This window comes from Neofelis nebulosa, chromosome 2 (assembly GCF_028018385.1).
Source record: "Neofelis nebulosa isolate mNeoNeb1 chromosome 2, mNeoNeb1.pri, whole genome shotgun sequence".
In the NCBI taxonomy this organism is placed as follows: Eukaryota; Metazoa; Chordata; class Mammalia; order Carnivora; family Felidae; genus Neofelis; species Neofelis nebulosa.
The window spans coordinates 62,921,847-62,941,822 of NC_080783.1; the positions used below are offsets into that span (position 1 = coordinate 62,921,847).

General features: G+C 41.7%; 1 protein-coding gene across 1 annotated transcript in view; it reads right to left on the reverse strand.

Moving 5' to 3' along the window:
• MYO3B (myosin IIIB) overlaps window positions 1-19,310 on the reverse strand; it is a 407,802-nt gene extending 388,492 nt beyond the window's left edge. Inside the window, exons 1-2 of the mRNA XM_058714463.1 lie at window positions 19,025-19,310; window positions 27-210 (exon numbers count right to left, since the gene is read on the reverse strand). Coding sequence (XP_058570446.1) covers window positions 27-210; window positions 19,025-19,101 — 261 coding nt within the window. The 5' untranslated portion in view covers window positions 19,102-19,310. The remainder of the gene's footprint in view (window positions 1-26; window positions 211-19,024) is intronic.
• Between the last annotated feature and the right edge of the window lie 666 nt (window positions 19,311-19,976).

Consider the following 19,976-nt stretch of genomic DNA (forward strand, 5'->3'; position numbering starts at 1 on the left):
GGTTGCAATTTACTACCATTACTTACACTGATTGGATCCAAAATTTTTACTGCAGCCAGGCTCCCATCTCTCTTGTTAGTTACCTTGTAGACCTTGCCATAGGTGCCTTTACCTATGGTCTCTATAATTTCCCAGGTATCAGTGGGATCTGGAAGCGATTCAAGTCCAAGCATCGTGGGGTTGTAATGAAACAATCCATACAGATGTTTCCTGATGGCGAGAAAAAAAGTTATGTGCTGTTGCACTTCTTAACTAGCAATCTTAAGGTATTTTTTTCTTTTTATTTTCCCCTTTTATTTTAAGTAGATTTTTTTTTAAAAAAACAAAGGGTATTTGAAGTTTTCTTAAGTAATGGTGGTAGGAAGTGGAGGAGTGGGCAACATGATTCTAAAGGAGGAGATTCTATAAGCACTACAGGAAGAAGCAGAGGGCCAAAGAGGACAACTGGTCACGACTGGACAGTTCTCATTTTAGGCTACCTCTAGGGGAAGTGTCTGAAAGCTAAAGGACTAAGATCTTTGTGCTCAGGTTCTATAACTACGACCAGACCTCGTTGTTGATGGTCACTGGACACCAGTCTCCAACCTCCATGTGCAAAGTGTAGGCTACTAGGAAGGAGGATCTGGTGCCCCTACCAGGCATCAGTCAAAGTCCAGCATTGCTGCCCAGGTCTTGGGTCCTGCAAGGATTAGCCAAGCTCAGACTCCACCCATACAGCAATAGCCCTGTATGGGAATCACACTGAGTAGTTAACCAGGAGCTGCAAACTCACTTTGCCTATTTAGTAAGAACACAGCCCTATGGAGTTAAGTACCAACAGCTTGACAGGCAAATAAAGTCCCCAAGACTGATCCTCTTTAAGTTCGGTTGCTCCTTGATGAAGGGTCCCAAACCTGTCTGCTTCTAATCCCAGCAGAGGGGCCAGACTCCAACAGCAAAAGTCATGACATCCAATCCCCACACAGGGGCCTGGTAGCTACCCAGGCTGAGCACTTCTGCCTCATCTTGGGCACTCCAATCTGCACTTCTAATTCTAATCATTTTCGATACTGCATCCTCTCAAGGTGCAGCTTTCTGACCTGCCACAAGAATCCAGTTTTTATCCCTAACCTTTCTGATGGGGGCATTTCAAAGATACTGAAAACCATTACCAAAACAAAATAAAATCCCAGTGACTGTGGGGTTGATGCTGGAAAGAAACTGTCTTTCCAGAGTTTACCTGGCAGGCACACCATGCTTCAAAGGAGCCTACAATCAGTACCTCAAGAGCCCAGGCAATATTTACCCTGGGCTGAGGCACTGACCCCAAAAGACTGGCTGGTCAAATAACTCCTGCCTTTCATCGGTTAGTTTCAAGTTTTGAATAAACTCCAGCCTTTCCTCCTGCCCAGTGTTTAACAAAATCAATCTTTCTCACCACATGCTTCACTATTTTTGCCATCTGTACATTACCTATGCTATTATTTACTAAATATGTTTAAATTACTTGCTTTTTCATATTAGTAAATATCTTTTAAAGGCACTTTTATCTCTACCCTAAATGCAAAACCAGTATCATTTGCCATATATTGAAATTAACCACAAAACAATAATTATGCTAGAAATAATAAAGAGCTATTCAAAAGTTCAGCCAGATTCTGCTACCCCATGCTCTTTCTTTCTAAAAAAGGGAGATAGCTCACCAAATGCTGGAAAGGAATTAAAGACAAGCACAAGGTTTTCCTTTAACGTCATCAGAAGACCTGAAAAGAATTAGCAAGAAAATAACTATATCACTGTGTGTTTCAGTGCTCCTTATTGTGAGATCCCTAAAACCTCTCAACACCTTGAGAACTGTTCCAGCCTGGCCTCTACAACAGCAAAACGTTGGACTAGCCAGGGTTACTGGTCAAGGCCAGACAGGTTTGGGAGAGTTGTGAGGAGGGGAGAGATGTGTTTCCCAGAGAGAAGAATCTGGCCCATCAGCCTAGATGGAATTACTTTACACTTGCCAGGGCAGTCCCCGTACCCCCGCCAGCAGGGACACTCACACCTAGGGTCAGTGTCCTGACAGAGTAGTGCTCAAGTCAAACTGTCTGCATGATCCTGGCCCTCCCTTCCCTGACCAGCCCTGAGATGTGAACTGGCTACTCATGTCTCTGCACCTCAGTTTCTTCATTGGCATCATGGGGCTGCTGTGACTGGTGATACAACGTCTTCACAGAGTTGCAAGAAGGATTCCAAGATGACAGCAGAGTCGGGGCACCTGGGTGGCTCAGTTGGTTGGGCGTCCAACTTCAGCTCAGGTCATGATCTCGTGGCTTGTGAGTTTGGGCCCTCCATCGGGCTCTGTGCTGACAGCTTAGAGCCTGGAGCCTGCTTTGGATTCTGTGTCTCCCTCTCTCTCTGACCCTCCCCCCACTCACACTCTGTCTCTCTCTCAAAAATGAATAAACATTAAAAAAAAAATTAAAAAAAAAAAAGATGATAGCAGAGTCAAGTGAGCATAATGGGAGCCCAAAGAGGGCATCTGGCATCATAAAAGCAGAGCACCTAGTTCTGGTTCAGAATAGGCAAGGCTCAACAGTTTCCTCTTTTATTTCACTTTTAGCCATGAACTAACGAGAACCAAATTAGTTTTACTCCAATCAGTTAACAGTTTCAGAAAAATGGCTGGAATTTGGTGTGTGCAAAAGAAATTAAATCACAGAATGTGGCAGTGGGAGAGGACCCTGAAGGCCATTGAATCAAGTGGTTTTCTAATGATTTTTGGCCACAAACCCTTTTGTTAAATTCAAACACTTAGAATGCTGGTGTTTAAGCAGAAAGAAGTAGCCCAGGTCTGGCTGAAGCAGGCTGGGGAACCCTGTGCCCCGTATGGGAGACATGGAGGGTGACTAACCATCCTGGTTCACCTAGGACTGCCTCAGCTTCAGCACTAAAAATCTTGTGTTCTGGAAAACCTCTCACAACTAGGCACACTGAGATAGCCTGTACCCTAGTCTCTGAGGCCTCCTCAGAGCATTATCAGAAAGTCATTGTTTAAGCACCCCCACCCCATCCTCCCTTCCCCTCTGGTATGTGCTAAATTGTATTCCCCCAAATTCATACGTTGAAGTCCGAACCTCCAGTACCTCCAGACATGACTATATTCGGAGACAGAGCCTTTACAGAGATAATTAGGGGAACATGAGGTCATATGCAGAGCCCTAATCCAATATGACCGGTATCCTTGTAAGAGATTAGGACACACACATACACAGAGAGAAGACCATGTGAGGACACAGGGAAGGTGGGTCATGTACAAGCCAAGGAGAGAGACCTCAGAAAGAGTCAACCCTGCCAGTACCTCGATCTCAGACTTCCAGACTCCAGGACTGGGAGGAAATACATTTCTGTTGTTTAAGCCACCCACTCTGGGGAACTATGTTATGGCAGGCTTAGCAAACCAATACACTTTTGTTTTGCAGATGAAGAAAATAAAACCCAGATTGGTGTCACGACTGCTTACTAGCAACGTAGGAATGGCAACGTGGGCCTCCCTACGCCTGATCCTGTGATCTTTGTTCCACAGAATAGAAGAAAGGGAGTCAGCTAATTAACAATGATCCTGTCTGACCAACTGCACCAAATATTCAAAAGTTCTGTGGTGGAAATACTCCCAATCGTATGGAAGCCAAATGCCCACAGACCTAACAGACGGCAACCTGCACTCCTTGCCCCCCACCCCCTAGAACAAAAACAACTCACATGGAGAGACTCATCTACAATTAGCAGCAATGACGAGTGAGTTGAGGAAGACCAGGTTCCACTGCCATGCCCACCATGTCTATCTGGGCATCCACAGACAAGGTTAAATAAAAGTGCAACAGAATAATAAGGTTGCCAGTCCTTCTCTCTTTAAAATCAATACCCGACTCTATCAACTCTCTGACAATTGATTAAACAGTCAGCCCAAACAGTGGCTGTTTATACAGCTCCATAAACGTGGTTAATAATCTGCTCTGGGGAGGCAGCTGGAATAGCCCTTCTGAGAACCAAAAAGCTGCTCCTGGTCAGAATGTTAACCCTGAGGGGACACTGCACTTCTGCCAATGTCTGTTTGGGGCATGACATAGCTGGACCTCATGGAAATAGTCAGGACTGACGGAAAAAGAGCCAGGAGTGAAGGGATGAACCTGAGACCTCAGGACTCTGCAGAACCTCCGAAGTCCCCACAGAGGCACCTGGGCCTCCCACAATCCCTGGAATTGGTGTGGACTTGAAATGAAGGGGTAACCCCTCAGGAGTCTACCAACCTCAGGTTATACAGGCTACTACCCTCTTTGAAAGACAGACAGGACTAGTCTGTCTTGGCACAAGAAAGTGATACATTTGTCAGCACAGGGTGGGCCTGAGCAGTTTACAAGCCAATCAGAAGTCCTATCGGCCTGGACATGTCTATGTGTGCAGCTGCTCTAAAATGAGACCTGATGAACACTTTTTGTTTTTGCATGTAGTCGTATTATGTAAGTCGATGCCACAAATGGATTTCTTATCAAAGTCACCACTCTCCAGAGCAAGATTCTGCTGCCCTGTATTACTGTGGCACCCACATCCTTCCACTATCAGGAATAGCTATTAGCAAGGCAAAGAGGACATCACCTGGGAAAGATATCCTCATTGAGTGAAAGGGGGTTACACAGTATTAAAGCAATATTTTCCTATCGTTGTCACACATCATTAGTCAATTATCTAGGAAACAGCCAAACTTCTCATTATTTAAGCTGATGAGAGAGAGGGAGAGAGAAAGAGGAAGAGACAGACCAGGGAATTGGTTGATTTAGTAAGAGACTCTATCCTTGTGGTAACACAATCCCTTGGAAGCTAAGAATAATTGTCTTTTTCTTGTCCTGTTTTGTTTTGTGAAGGCAAACTCCTGGGGAGCAGAAGCTATGTCTCTTTTTGGTGGTTGAGAATATTCTTTCTGTTGGTAAGTACAAATGGACCAAACATGACCTCTGCCTGTTGCCAACAACGGGGGCAGATCTCACACCACCAGCTCAGTTCCAGATCCCTGCTCCGACAAGAGAGGGGTGGCTTGCCCAGGTTACACATCACACTGTGGTGAGGAGTTTCACATATGGCTGTAAACTAATAGCACAGCTGCTGCTTTATCTTATCAGGATTGAATGTCTAAAGACTTCCTTAGGAGTTCTAGTTTCAATCATCAGCAGAGAACATGGTTTTAAAAAATAAGCCACAGAATGTTCCATAGTTAGGTTTTGTCAAACATGATTCCATAGATTTCTAGTGTCACACACACACACACACACACACACACACACACACACAAAGTCAGGCATTAGGCTTCCTGATGGAAGAACATCCCACTACCTAAGAAATGGTATTTCCAAAAAAAATTAAACCCAAATCTGATCTTCCAGATTACCAATTTACAGGAATAAAAAGGGACAGGGCAACCACATCATAACACACAGAACTGTTGAATCGCTATGTTGTACCCCTGAAACCAAGGTGACATTGTGTGTCGACTGTATTTCAATAAGAAGGGCAGAGCAACATGTTAGACAATACCATCCATGTACAGTAAGCAAAATCCAGACCCTAAATCTCTCCAAGAAACTCTCCCAGACAAATGATCCAATTTCTTCAAACATTAAGTTGCAAATAAAAATAAATTGAAAAGGATAACCTTAGGGTTAAAAGAGGCTTAAAATACATACCAAATGTGAAGTAAAGTGTGGATTCACACACAAAAATGTATAACATTTATCAGATATTCAGATCACTGATTAATTATTTGATGATACTAAGGAAGCATTGTTAATTTTGTTTTAGCTGTGATAATTGTATTTGTGGTTATATTTTTTAAAAGGTTCCTTATCTTTTAGCAATACACAATGAAATATTTACAGGTGCCACAATATGAGGAAAAAATAAGAAGGGGCATTTACACAACACAACGTTGGCCGTGAGGAGTAATTACTAAAGCTGAATACATGGGGGTTCATGATTATATTCTGTTTACTTTTGTATGTTTTCCAATTTCCATAATGAAAAGTTTTTATTTATTTTTTATTCTTTTTAATGTTTATTTATTTGGAAAGAGAGAGAGCGTGTGTGAGCAGGGGAGGGGCAGAGAGGAAGAGAGAGAATCCCAAGCAGGCTACGACGTACCATCAGTGCAGAGCCCGACACAGGGCTCCATCCCATGAACCGAATCGTGAGATCAATGACCTGAGCCAAAATCAAGAGTCAGACACTCAACCAAGTGTGCCCCCCATAATAAAAAGTTTTTAAAATTCAGTGTAACTAATGTATGTCAGTGTACATTCTGGAATTTATACACTTGGTCAAAGTGTATACCTCCCTAAAGAGTTTCTCCACCACCGCTCTCCATGATATTCTAAAGTCTCAAAGTCTCATGAAGGCTAGCACTTTACTCATGTAAGAAACAGTAAATTTTTAACCAACAAAAATACACACCAGCATTTGATTCTAAAGCACCCACATTCATACTGTCAGAAAGTCACCTTCCCAATCCACCTCTAGCTGACTGAGGCACAGGCAATGCCCCTCTGTGGCTGATGTCCCAGCCCAAACTGCCACTAAATACAGAACTATAGTTAGGAGGAACTAGTGAACTGCTGAACAGCACAGGAAAATCAATAGGCAGAAGAAGGCAAGTGACCTTCCTCTGTCCATCCAACTCCTGTTCTTTCTTCTTGAAGGAAGAAAAGAAAAAGAACATCAATTTACAGACGCTGAAATGAACAAAAAGACTCATCACCACAAAGATCTATAATCTTTTTCATCTTGTCCCTGAGAAAGAAACTGCCCGATGGCATGAAGCTGAATCTGCCCAAGGCTATAAACACAGAGTCACATAAAAGAAGAGAGAAACACACACTAACCAGCTGGGTGGGCAGTCCCTATGCCACTGGTGAAGGGCCCAGAAGAAAAATAAAGAATAGTCCATGGTGAGCTTTGACTTTGGCAAGAAAGAGAATCCATGCAACAAATCTCACCTGGTGCCCTTAAAACGGATGTGTTTAGTGAAGAAGGAAAAAGTAACACTAATCCAAGGGAGGAAAATGCTCTGGGAAAATTCCCTGTTCATTCACCTGTGTCTTTTCAGAGGCTCTAAGAGCTGACATCGACATGGGGTCAAAAACAAACAGATGAGCTCAATTCTTCCAGGGTTGAAGTGAGCACTAAACATCCTCATTCTGAAGTGTGGCTTTTTCTTCCCTGTCCCACTGCTCTTTCTTTCTTTGTGCTTTGCCTGTCAATTCTTTGGACTAATTTGGATTAATCAAAAAAACTAGACCTGGTGATTCCAAGGCGATTGTACACCATCTCCCTTTCTTTCAACAACAGGTCATAGATTAGACAAAATTACCATGAAATTTATCACTGTGTATTCTGTATGGAGTTTTTAAACGCTAATTGTATGCAAGCCCTAGATTAGGTTCTACAACAAATATAAGTAAAAATAACAAACTCAATTCTGCTTTTGAGGTTCTAAACCTGTTTAGAAAACCCTTAAGACTTCTGGGGTAAGGTGGAACAGTGAAGTCAGGTAACAACTTTCTCTAAAACTAAGTGAATGAACGATGTTAACAACAAAATGTTGAAATCCAGCAAAGATACATTAGCAGCGATTAAACAAAAGAAATGACACAATGTCATGCCATAATATGTGAAAAACAGAATTCAGGGAGAGTGAGAGATGGGAGATCCCACAGTCAACTGCTGTTCTCAACCAGGCTCTCTTTTCCTAGAGGTGTGGTGGGTTTGGGAGTCGGTGAACAGACAAAATTCTGAAAAACCTCAGCAACACTCCCAATTTAGAAAGAAATAGTCAGAGGGGGAGAATTAGCAGCAGGGAAATGAGTCAAGGCTCATTCACTTATATATTCAATAAGAATTTATTAAGAAAGTATTCTATAATTACTCAAAACTAGGCTATGTGGGTCATTAAAAGGAAGTAGAAGAAGTAACCAGGTTCTATTCTAAAACAAATTACATTTCTAAAGATATGCAGAAAAGATGGCTCCTGCCAGGTGGAATGACCCTAGCACAGCACTTTAAACAATATTTCAGAAAGAAGAGCAAAATCAATATCCATCAACCATGATTGCACCTAATGCCCAGTGCGAGTGCCCCTACATCAGAGAACAAGGTGAACAAGTTTCAGAGAGACAGACATTTCCTGATAAAGCTACTGAATATCACAGCAGAGAGAGAATCTTTCAGGTACACAGAACCAATATAGACATAGACACACACACACACACACACACACACACACACCACAAAACAAAGAAAAAGCAACAGAACAAAAGCTTAGGTTCCCCTCCACTCAATACTCAATATGAGAATATATGTAACCTATATGTACAAAGTTCTGAAGGAGAAAAAAGTGTGAACAAATATTTTTATATTTAGCCAATTTGTCGTTCAAGTATAAAGACAACAGACATTTTCAGACGTGCAACAGCTCAGTGACTCCATGAGTCCCACTTAAAAAAAAAAAAATGACTTGAATGCCAAATCCAGCAAACCAAGAGATAAACGTGGAGCTCTAGTAAAAAGTCCGATAGGTCTGAACCTATTTACATTTAGAAATAAGGTTAAACAACAGTATGATGTACATTTACTTCACACCGAGAATGTTATACATTTCAACAATAAAAACTAATAATAAACCAAATTCAACAGTATGGGGGGAGGTAAAGGGAAAAATAACGGTAGAATTTCCTCACATTTCTTTACTTTCTAAAGATGATAAAGCAAGAAATTGATACTTAAGGATACTACTTGAAATTATAAAGCTAACCAACATTAGCAAAAATAAGGAGAAAATATATGTGTTAATTTTCTTACCCATCTCAGTAGGCAACAGATAATTGATAAATTGATAAACAGAGTTTAAAACCCCTATGTCAATGTATAAAAGAAGTTTAAAAGACCAAAAAATAGACTATAAATCTCTGACATTATCATAAAAAGTACACTTACTTCTTCTGACACATAAAAAAAACATACAAAGAAAAGACAATCCATGGGGAAAGAGATGGGGTTGGGGTAGGGATGGGGGAGTCATTAAAAACAGAAAATATAATGTAAATTAAGAAGCATGCATCCTATAATAAATAAATATAAGATTTCTCAATGAAGCCAAAATACAGAACAAACCAAATCTGTAGAGATCCACATCTAAAATAAACTCTCCATGAGATTCTTTATAATTCAGAAAGGTTAAAAGTAAAAAGGATATCAAAGATAAACCAGTCAAATGGTAAGAAAAAAGAAAAAAATCATAATGTTAATATCAGAAAAGAACAAATTCAAGGGAAAAACTATTAAAGAACATAAAGGGTTATTTGTACGTTCAGTAATAATAATTGAGCAATTACTATGCACTAGGAAATGTTCTGCACATTATTAGAATCACCAGAGTTTAAATCAATAATGTGCTTACACATGTTATAAAATCTGTCACCACCAAAAACAAAGTGTCAAAATTCATAAAAACTTAAACCTCTAGGAGAAACCAACAAAACACAGTAATAGTAACAGACACTGCCACCCATAACAAAACAAGAAGACAAAATAATAAGAAATATATATAATACAATCAATATGGTTAACCCAACAGATACAGATCAGAGTACAATCCAACATAAAACTTCTTTTCAAGTACTTTTTAATTTTAAATTTCATTTCAGTCAGAGAAGAACACTTAGATACATCATATGAACAGACTAAAAAAGAAAAACCATGTGATCACCTCAACAGATACAGAACAAGCACTTAAAAACTTCAATATCCATTCAGGATTTTATTTAATGCTCAGCAAACTAGAAATATAAGGGTATTTCTTCAACTTGGTAAAAGCATTTATAAAAACCCTAGAGTTAACATCACACTGAACTGTAAAAAACTGAATGCTTTCACCTTAAGATCAGGAAGAAGGCAAGGATGTCTGCTCTCCCTAGTTCTATTCAATATTGTGGGGGAGCCAGTGCAATAAGGCAAGAAAAAGAATTTAAAAGCATCCAGATTGGAGATTAGAAAGGAAGAAGCAAATAGACTTTATGTGCAGATGACATGTTCATCTATCTAAAAAATACGATGACATTTACATAAAGCTAGTAGAACTAATCAGTGAGTTTATTAAAAATACAAGATACAAGGTCAGTATTTTAAGATCAATCATATTATATATTATCAGAAAGGAAAGCTTTTCAACAAACAGTGCTGAAACAACTGTATAGCCATACACAGAAAGAAAAGAGGTTTCTCCACCTCTTCCTCTCACATACAAAAAGTAACTTTAATTGATCATAGAACAAATGAAAGAGCTAAAACTCTATGAAACTTCTAATAGATAAATATGCAAGGATGTTCATTGTAGCACTGTTCCTAGTAGAACTAGACACAACTGTAAGGTCCATCATTATGAAGAGACTATGCAATAAATCATAATAATTACATAAAATGAAATACCATATAACTACATATAATCATTTAAAAGGAAGGAAATGAGTTTTGTGTCAATTAATATGGAAAGAATAACAAAATAAACAATTATGTTTTTTAAAAAGCATTGAACAGTATGTAAAGATGGTAACTTCTGTAAATAAAAGTGTTTATACTTACAGCTACTTTATGTGTATGTTTATGTCTGTGTATCTATATATGGGTGTATCTTTATGTTTGAATTTTCCAGAAAACTACAAAAGAAACTCTTACACTTTAGAAAGAGCTATCAGGAAGGGGAGAGATTAATATAATTTTGAGAAAATTTATACCTTTCTATACTACTCGTTATTTTTTGAGCTAGTGCATATGTTATTTTATTTTCAAAACTAAATAATTTTTTTTTAACAAATAAGAGATCCCTACAAGGAGATTATTCTGGCCCAGATGCCTGCTGAGATTGTGGGAGAACAGAAATCATGTGAAGCAGTAGAAACCCACATTGAGAAGAAGAAAGTAGAGAAGAAAGAAACCAAAAAAGTAGAGAAGAAAGAAACCAAAAGGACCATGCTTAAAAGAGGATTGGTAAGTGGGTTCCCTACCAATTCTACACCCAGGCCCTCTGAGGTCTGCTAAGCTTTGTCTGTCCTTAGACATCCATGAAATTTCTTACTACATTCTTCTAAGAAGCTCTCTCTTCTCACAAGCCAATCTAACTCCCGCATAAACTGGTTTTAATTCCTAAGAACCCCAAAGAAGCCTGGCCTGTACCCTTTTTGAATATCTTGCATTATTTTATAGTGGAGGTGCAGCCTTACCTTGCTGAAAATGAAGCAATCTGAAGCATGTACCCTGTGAACTCCTGCAGTCAGTCAAGCCTAGCGAGTATGATTTAAATAGAAACTTGTCCAGCAACATTTTAGACTTGTGAGAAAATTTATGATTAAGATTTCCATTTCTGAGTATGTTATTCAGAATAACTTGTCTAAGTGTTATAATATACCCTGTATGAACTACAAACCATAGAAGAATGTTTTTAAACTAGAGAATAGCTTTTAAAAAGCAATCAGAAAAGTAAACAGTGGAAGCTCAGAGGGAATTTGCATAAATATTAAATATAATAAACACCCAGAGACACATAAAATAAGAAAAGACATATCATATAAGCTTGAACAAACTAGAATATAATTCCAAACTATCATATAAGCAAGTGTGTGATACAATGGTAAAGGCTGGTAAGAGACTAGGCCCATTTTTAGGACCTGGCTTAACAAACAGAACCCATCTACACGTGGCTACAAAGAATACATTCAAGCACAGCTTGGATGTCATCTCTTCTAGGAGGCTTTTCTTAATCTTCCCATTAGAGGTGACCTTTCCTTTATGTATCACCTACTCTTTTCTAGCAGTTACCACATTGCCTGACATTCACTGTTCACATGTTGGTCTTTTCCACCAGTGGGCTCCTAGAGAACACGTGTCATGCCTTCCTAATTTTTTTCTGCCTCACAGGCAAATGTCCATTGTATAATAAGTGTTCAATAAATGCTTGTCGAATACAAGATTAAAAATCAGAACTTTAAGAACCAGTGAGGTTTTCTTGGGGCGCCTGGGTGGCTCAGTCGGTTAAGGGTCCGACTTCAGCTCAGGTCACGATCTCGCGGTCCGTGAGTTTGAGCCCCGCACTGGGCTCTGGGCTGATGGTTCAGAGCCTGGAGCCTGCTTCCAATTCTGTGTCTCCCTCTCTCTCTGCTCCTCCCCCGTTCATGCTCTGTCTCTCTCTGTCTCAAAAATAAATAAACATTAAAAAAAAAAAATTAAAAAAAAAAAAAAGAACCAGTGAGGTTTTCTTAATTAAAAAACCATTGTAGTTTCATAGAACAGTAAGGAAATGAAGAAAAATAAACAAAGAAAAATACTACAACACTCGAAATAACCACTGTTAACTGTAAATATAATTGCAAATAAACACACACAACCATTGATTCATTCATGTCACAACCTTACTTAAAAAAGTAACCTGTGATGGCCTCCTATTGCTAAATTAAAGTCCAAATTCTTCAGTCACATATTTAAGACCTCCATAACCTAAATGCAGCCTTCCAATCTTATCTTAAAACTCTTTTCAGGGGCACCGGAGTGCCTCAGTCAGCTGAGCATCCAACTGTTGATTTCGGCTCAAGTCACAATCCTAGGGTGGTGGGATTCAGCCCTGCATCGGGCTCTGTGCTGAGCATGGAGCCTGCCTGGGATCCTGTCTCTCCATCTGCCCCTCTCCCCCACTCACATGCTCTCTCTCTAAAAAATAAAAAATAAATTTAAAATTTCCTCTTATTTCCCTGTATCAAGCTTATGATGAATTTCAACTAAACCCCTCACCATTTCCTAAACCATCCTTGGATGTCTGCACCTCTGTAATTTTGTCTGAATGATTTCTACCACCAGGAATGCTCATCCCACCATATCCATTAATCAGGAGTCCTACCACCCTGTCAAGAGCCAGCTCATGTTCATTTATCCCTCCACAAATAGGCAGCTCCTTTTCCTTTGAAACTCTATAGTACTCATATATGATAAGCTGCCTTGTGGTGTCGGTCTGTGAATAAACCTCAGATCCCAAATGAGGTCCCAAACAAGGCAGAGAGACTAATTCATATGCGTCCCCTCTACATTTATATCAGCTCAACAGACATTTGTGAAACAAAAGAAGAGGTTGAGTATAGTTAAATATGGAAGGCTGTATTTTGCAGTCTCAAAGCAATGACTTCAGCTGACCCCTGAAGAAAGTGCATGCCTTGGATTAGTCGAGTGTGGATTGTGGGAAAGACTGTATACCCCTTCCATTGTGACAACCAAAGACATCCCCTGGCACTGCTTCCAGGTAAGGATTAACTGAAGGCACGACAAAGGGACCATGGGCAGCTGGAGAGGGAATTAATGAGCCCTGACAAGATCTGGCTGGAGCAAAAGAATTACTTCCACCAAAGAGGTGAGAAGAACACCCAACACCATCTATCTTTGAACCTCTCTCATGCTCCTATGGAGGAGATAAGTCAACCGACAACGACTCCTTTTCTTCTCTTTTCCACTCATGTACATACTGAGAAGCAATGAAAAATAAGGTAAAGAATATGGTCTCTAGTCCTGAACTTGATCAAATCCCAGCTTTTACACTTACTAGCTATACTGGCAAGGGGAGGATTGCTCACCCTTCTGTGCCTCTGTCTCTTCATCCATAAAATGGAAATAATGAAAGCACTCACCTCTTAAAGTTGTGTGGTAGTCTCAACAAATAGGAAGCACAAAATACATTATTTATTATTACATCGTGGAAAAATCTGCTAGCTGGAAAAGAGGAATATCACCACTAGATACCCTTTTCGTAACATTGTAAAACCGTATCTATCATAGGGAATTTGCTGAGTAAATACTGAATGTTGGACATTATACCACATGCCACACCTCCATGAGGAAGTAACTATTACTATTTCTATTTTACAGATAAGAAAGCTGATGCATGGAAAGATTAAGGAAGTTAAGCTAGAAGCCAGGATTTAATTTTTTTTTTTTTTTTACCCTACTCTGCCTCATTGATTTAAGAAATGTTTAATGAGCATCTGCTATGTGTCTGGCATGTTTCTAGGTGTTGAAGATACAACAATGATCAAAATCAACCATGGGGCACCTGGGTGGCTCAGTCAGTTAAGCGTCTGACTTTGGCTCAGGTCATGATCTCACGGTTCATGGGTTCAAGCCCTGGGTAGGATTCTGTACTGACAGCTCAGAGCCTGAAGCTTGCTTCAGATTCTGTGTGTCCCTCTCTCTCTGCCCCTCCCCCACTAGTGCTCTGTCTCTCTCTGTCTCTCAAAAATAAATAAAAACATTAAAAAAAAAACCAGACCCAAACAATGCCTTCATGGAGCTTATATTCTAGGAGGGGGAGAGAGACAATCAACAAAATAAATAAGTATAATATACAGATGATAGGTAGTAATCAATTGCTATGAGAAAAATAAAGTAGGAAAGGTGACCAGAAACTCAGAGTGGGTGACAGGCAGGGTGGTAACAAGACCAAGGAAGACTCACTGAGCAGGATACATTTGAGAAATGACAGGAAAAAGATGGAAGAGTAAAACTCTGGGGGGCAACTATTACAGACAGAGGATACAGTAAGTACAAAGGCCCTGAGGCAGGAGTTTACTTAGCATATTCAAGGAATAGCGAGAAGCCAGTTGCAGGCTACACTGGAATAAGAGAAGAGAAGGGAGAGAAGTAGGTGGTGGAGTCAGAGAGATATGGGGTGAGGGAGAAGCAGATAAATCACGTAGGTCTTTATCAGCCCCTGTAAGGTAAGGACCTGGCTTTTACTTAGACTGAGATCAAAAGCCATTTGTGGGATCTGAGCAGGAAGGGCATGATCTGACATGTTTTAACAGGTTACTTCGGTGGCTACACAGATAGTAGACTGAAAGAGGTGCCACTTGAAGATCCCTTAAGAGCAAAGCTATTGCAACAAAAAAGGATCTCCAGAAGGTATGATCACAATGGATTGGTTTTTTCAGAACAAAGTGCTGGGGAAGCCTCTTTCCACCTATCCTATGATGTCTTGTTGAATACATCAGTTGTGGGGAGCCCTCATTCAATTATATTGCAACTGGGAGCCTTTCTAAAACAAGCTGCCAGGGTGCATCCACAGCAGCTGGCTAGAAATCACTGCATTCTCCCTCATCACTCTTCAGTGTTACCTTCATTTTAGAAGATGAACTTGAACACAAAACTGGCTGTCCAATCTCAGCACAACGTTGACCTGCTATGATTGGGACATTTAGAACATGGTCAAGTGGCAGAAGCCCACAGTCCAGAGAGTGAGGCTTGAGCTTAGCCAGACATTCCACAAAGTGTATGCCAAGCACCCACTCTTTGCAAGCCACTGAAAGACTTTATAATGAATCAGACTCAGTCCTGACCTAAGTGGGCATATGGTTCACACAGTAAAAGGATACAGCTTAAACACAAATCACTACACAGCAGTAAGTATACACTATAGGTTGTAGACTACAGACTAACGACAGCTAACATTGGGAGGGAGACGGTCCACCCAGCCAGGAGGATTTGGGGATGGCATCTGACTTGGGCTTTCAAGAGGAAGCTGGAGCTGGACACACAGATGCTCAGAAGGCTTGCCAGATAGATGAAGCAAAAGGAGAGACTGGAAAATGGAGGACTTAAATTGGGAACCACAGTTGGGACAGTTTGGGAGGACCCAGCAACACTCATAAAAATCCCTCAGCAACTTATTGAAAATGTAGATTCTGGGCCCACTCCCCAGCAATTCTGAGTCAATAGTGGGTGGAGGAATCTGTATTTTTATCAAGGACTTTCAAGTAATTTTAACGTTCTCCACTCAACTCCACACCCACTTTGAGAAACAATGGTAGAGATGAGTTAAAAACACCCCATGTAATTTCCCCTATTATTCTCTCTCAGATAATCCTGTTTATTTCTTCTAAGCACTAATTGCTATAGATACTATTTTTGTATCTATTTGTTTATTTACAACTGATTCAATCCATGGGGTATAAGTAATGACCTTCCACCTTCAAGCATAGGATTTCACCAGAGAAAAATGAAGTTATTTTTCTCAGTAAACACAAGGATTTTACAGAATGTATTCTATTTGTTAATGCTTTTTCAGCTACTCACGGTTTTTGTAAAGTACAATTGCTTCCAAAAATGAAATCTATTTTTAGGCAGGTAAATAAAACCTTTTTACCTATCGGTATGATCCCAAAATTCCTACGTTGAAGCCCTAACCCCCAGTATGACTGTATTCCAAGGTGAGGGCTTTGGGAAGTGATTAGGTCATGAGGGTGGAGACTTCATGAATGGCATTCATACCCTTATAAAAAGAGACACTAGAGAGATGATTGCTCTATCCCCACCATGTGAGGACAAAGCAGACCAGGGCATGGACTCTCAGCTGTTCTGGAACCCCCATCTAGATTTCCCAGCCTTCAGAACGATGAGAAATAAATTTCTGTTGTCTATGCCACCCAGTCTATGATATACTGTTGTAATCGCCCAAACTGATTAAGACAGTCAACAAGCTACATCGTGGATCAAAATGGAAAACTATATGATTTGATCATTTTAAGCCTATGTATGGATGGGAAGAAAATCTTTCAGATTTACAAGATTTCTTTTCCTAACAAGTTCCAATTATTTCACATGTGATGTAAGTAATCAATTAGCACTCCTTGCCGACAATCGGTAAGTCCTGTCAGCTCTACTCTAAAAATAAATTCCTGAATCTGGATATCTGCCACAACCACCACCACTACCACCAGGGCCACCGCAGGCCCCCACAGAGCCTTCTGGGCAAATGAGAAAACTGACCGCTCATCACCTCGGCCAGGCACCTCCACCAGGGCGCTCCCTGCAGCCCTGCCACCTCCTCCAGGTGTCCGGGCCACTCTCGTCTCCCCTGGCCCACAGCCCCGGGCTCCCTTCCTGTCCCCGGCCTCAGTTCTGCCCCCTGCCCCCCACAGTCTGCTCTCCACACAGCTACGAGTGGGCTCTTTTTTCAAAGTTGCATAAAATGCCATTGCAACTAGAACAGGATCCAGTCTCCTCCCACCCTGGCGAGAAAGGCCCCTCTCCCTTTGGGGCCACACCTTCTGCTCGTCTCTCGCCCGCAACCTGCCATCTTGTAGCCAGCCCAGTGCTCCGCATTCCTTCCCACCTCAGGCACCTTGCTATTCCCGGGTGGGAAACATTCTCCAGCTCCTTCCCACCTTTAAAGGCTCCGCTGGCGTACCTCGGCCTTCGAGGAAACTTCTGGAACCACCATGCTCACGGCGGAGCCCGAGGAGGCTGGCTGAGCGTGCGGGATTGGGCTGGGGTTCCCTGAGGCGTCACCAGCAGGGGTACAAAAGTTGCGGTTGGGACAGGAGTGAGGAAGCGCTGCCTGAGGAAGGTGGTGAGCTTTGTGAGGGGCCCCTGAGCCTAGCGGGGCCCTTCCTGGGGAGTCACAAGCAGCAGGAAAAAAAAAAAAAAAAAAAGTAAAAAGTTGGTTTGCGTCCTTCTGAGCTGTTGAATCTCTTGGACCTCCAACTGGGCAGGTGGCCCTGCTGGAGCAAGAGAGCAGCGAGGGACCCTACAGGAGGCCTCCCAAGAGGAGGACCCGGAGGCCAGGAAGCAGCGGCAATGCTCACCGGAAGGTCTCCCTCCCCCCTGCGCGTGCCAGTGAAGGGAACCGGATCTCCGCTACTGCGGAAGGGGCTGAGAACCACGCAGTGCCACGCTAATTCCAGAGCTGGGGCAGCAAGGGATTTTTCTCTTGGCTGGTGAGGCGTGCACTGAACTGGAAAGCAGGAGACCTTATATTTCTGGGATCTGGGCAAAATATTTTTTTCTTAAGTTTATTTAATTAATTAATTTATTTAGAGTGTTTGTGCACGTGGGGGAGGGGCAGGGAGAAAGGGAGAGAGAATCCAAGCAAGCTCCAGGCTGTCAGCACAGAGCCTGACTCAGGACACGATCTCACTAACCTCAAAATCGTGACCTGAGCCAAAATCAAGAGTCAGTGGCCTAATTGACTGAGCCACCCAGGGGCCCCTGGGCAAAATCTTAAATCTCTTCAGTTCTTTGTTCTTCCCTCCTCATCTGAAGAATGAGGTGGTTGAATTAATCACTGTTTCTCAAAGTTTGCTCCACGCACCACTCAGGGTACTTGCTCAAACCCAAGGCTGCTGACACTGAATCTTGGGGCGGGGCAGGAACTGGCATTGGCCAGGGCTCCCTTGGTTATTCCCATGATCTCGGAGTTCATCTCTAGGTTCCCTTCTCTAATGTATTATGAATTTTAAACCTTAAACCTATACAAATATTGGGGAGAGAGGGAAGAATCGTGGCATAATTGAATTTATCTACTATCATTCAGATTGTCATGTTACCAAATCACAAATCAGTCAGGACGTTGCACTCACTTAGGAACAATACATAACCACAGCTATGACAAACGATTAACTAAATGATCAGATTTTTCACTTCCTCACCAAAGCATGGGGAAATTTATCTTAGCGTTAGCTGCCTTAAACCTCTCTGAGTGAAATACATTAAAAATAACTGCAAATTACTGATGACTAATGCCCTTCAATTTGGCCTCAAGCTGAGAAATTCTGTGCAGAATAAAGTGGTTTATAATCCCACACGTCCCATTCTATTATAAACTGCAGGTGGCAAATCAAGTGGCTATGAACTAAGCTGTGTGTGTGTGTGTGTGTGTGTGTATGTGTGTGTGAAAAGTCAATACTCGAGGAGGGTATTTTTTCACTCCTTTAATGGGACTTTAACAGCCCCAACAAAAGGCAGATGCTAGCCATGCGTGGACCTAGGAATCTGGGTGGTGCCTCACAAGGGCCTGAGGCTAGAGTGGCTGTGGTCACCCACCTCTATTGCACACCAGTCAAGGCAGCTGCGCCTGCCCTTTGCAGAAAAGCGATCTAAACCAAGCACAGAAAAGAAAGCTGGAAGGAAAATAATTGCAACTCACACCGATGACCTATTTTCTGAATCCGGCTTATCCGAGATTGCATTCTTACTCCTCCAAAAAGCAGCAGAACACTTCATGCCCAGAAAATGGTGCCTTTGAGGAGCACATGGACCAGAATGTATGACACATCGTCAGCAGAGGACTATTTTCTGACCCAGGTTCCAAGTGGTGTTAGCCTCAGACAGCTATTGGGGGAGGGACTGATAAATCTACCAAATCCTTGGTGGCTTTGCTTCCCTGCCAGCCAAGATTAACATGATGCTAATTGGTAGCGAACCTAATCTATTTAGTGTCTCCCACCAGCACAAGCAGCAGAATCAAAACAGCAGAAGCAGCAGAATCCCAGGCCCCATGTGCACATCATGTAATAGCTCTAATTTTATATTCCCCCAGTTTTTAGGTTGCATTGCCCCTTCATTTCAGACATGGCACAATCAAACTACCCATCTTCTTCTAAGTCAAGGACTAAGAAAGCCTGTAGCAGGTTCACTTTAGTAAGTGGCAGAAGCACCCAGGGGATGCACCCATGAGTTTCTGACCTGAATTCCCAAGGAAAGAAAAGTGACTTTCAACAGCATTCAGGAGCATGCCCTGCATGCCCTGTGTGCAGAGCACCAGGCTAAGAGGACAGAGGAGGAGCTAGGAACCAGAAGGCAGGGCCCACCTGCCTGCAGGGAGCTTCTTTTCTGGTCAGCCGAGGGAGCATGAAAGCCCATGTGAAATAAGCTGAATCTTGCAAAGCAGCAGACAGCAAGAGCCAAATAACTTTGGATTAGCTGCATCCATAACTTCTGAGGAAGAATCCATTCAACCCAGAACCAAGACTCCAGGGGGAGTGCTTCCTGGAGTAGGCAAATTTAGGTATGGTTCTGAGAAAGGAGTGAAAAGGATTAGTGTAGACAGGCAGGAAGGAAATCTGCCAACAACAGCACTCAGATATGCAGCTATAAGA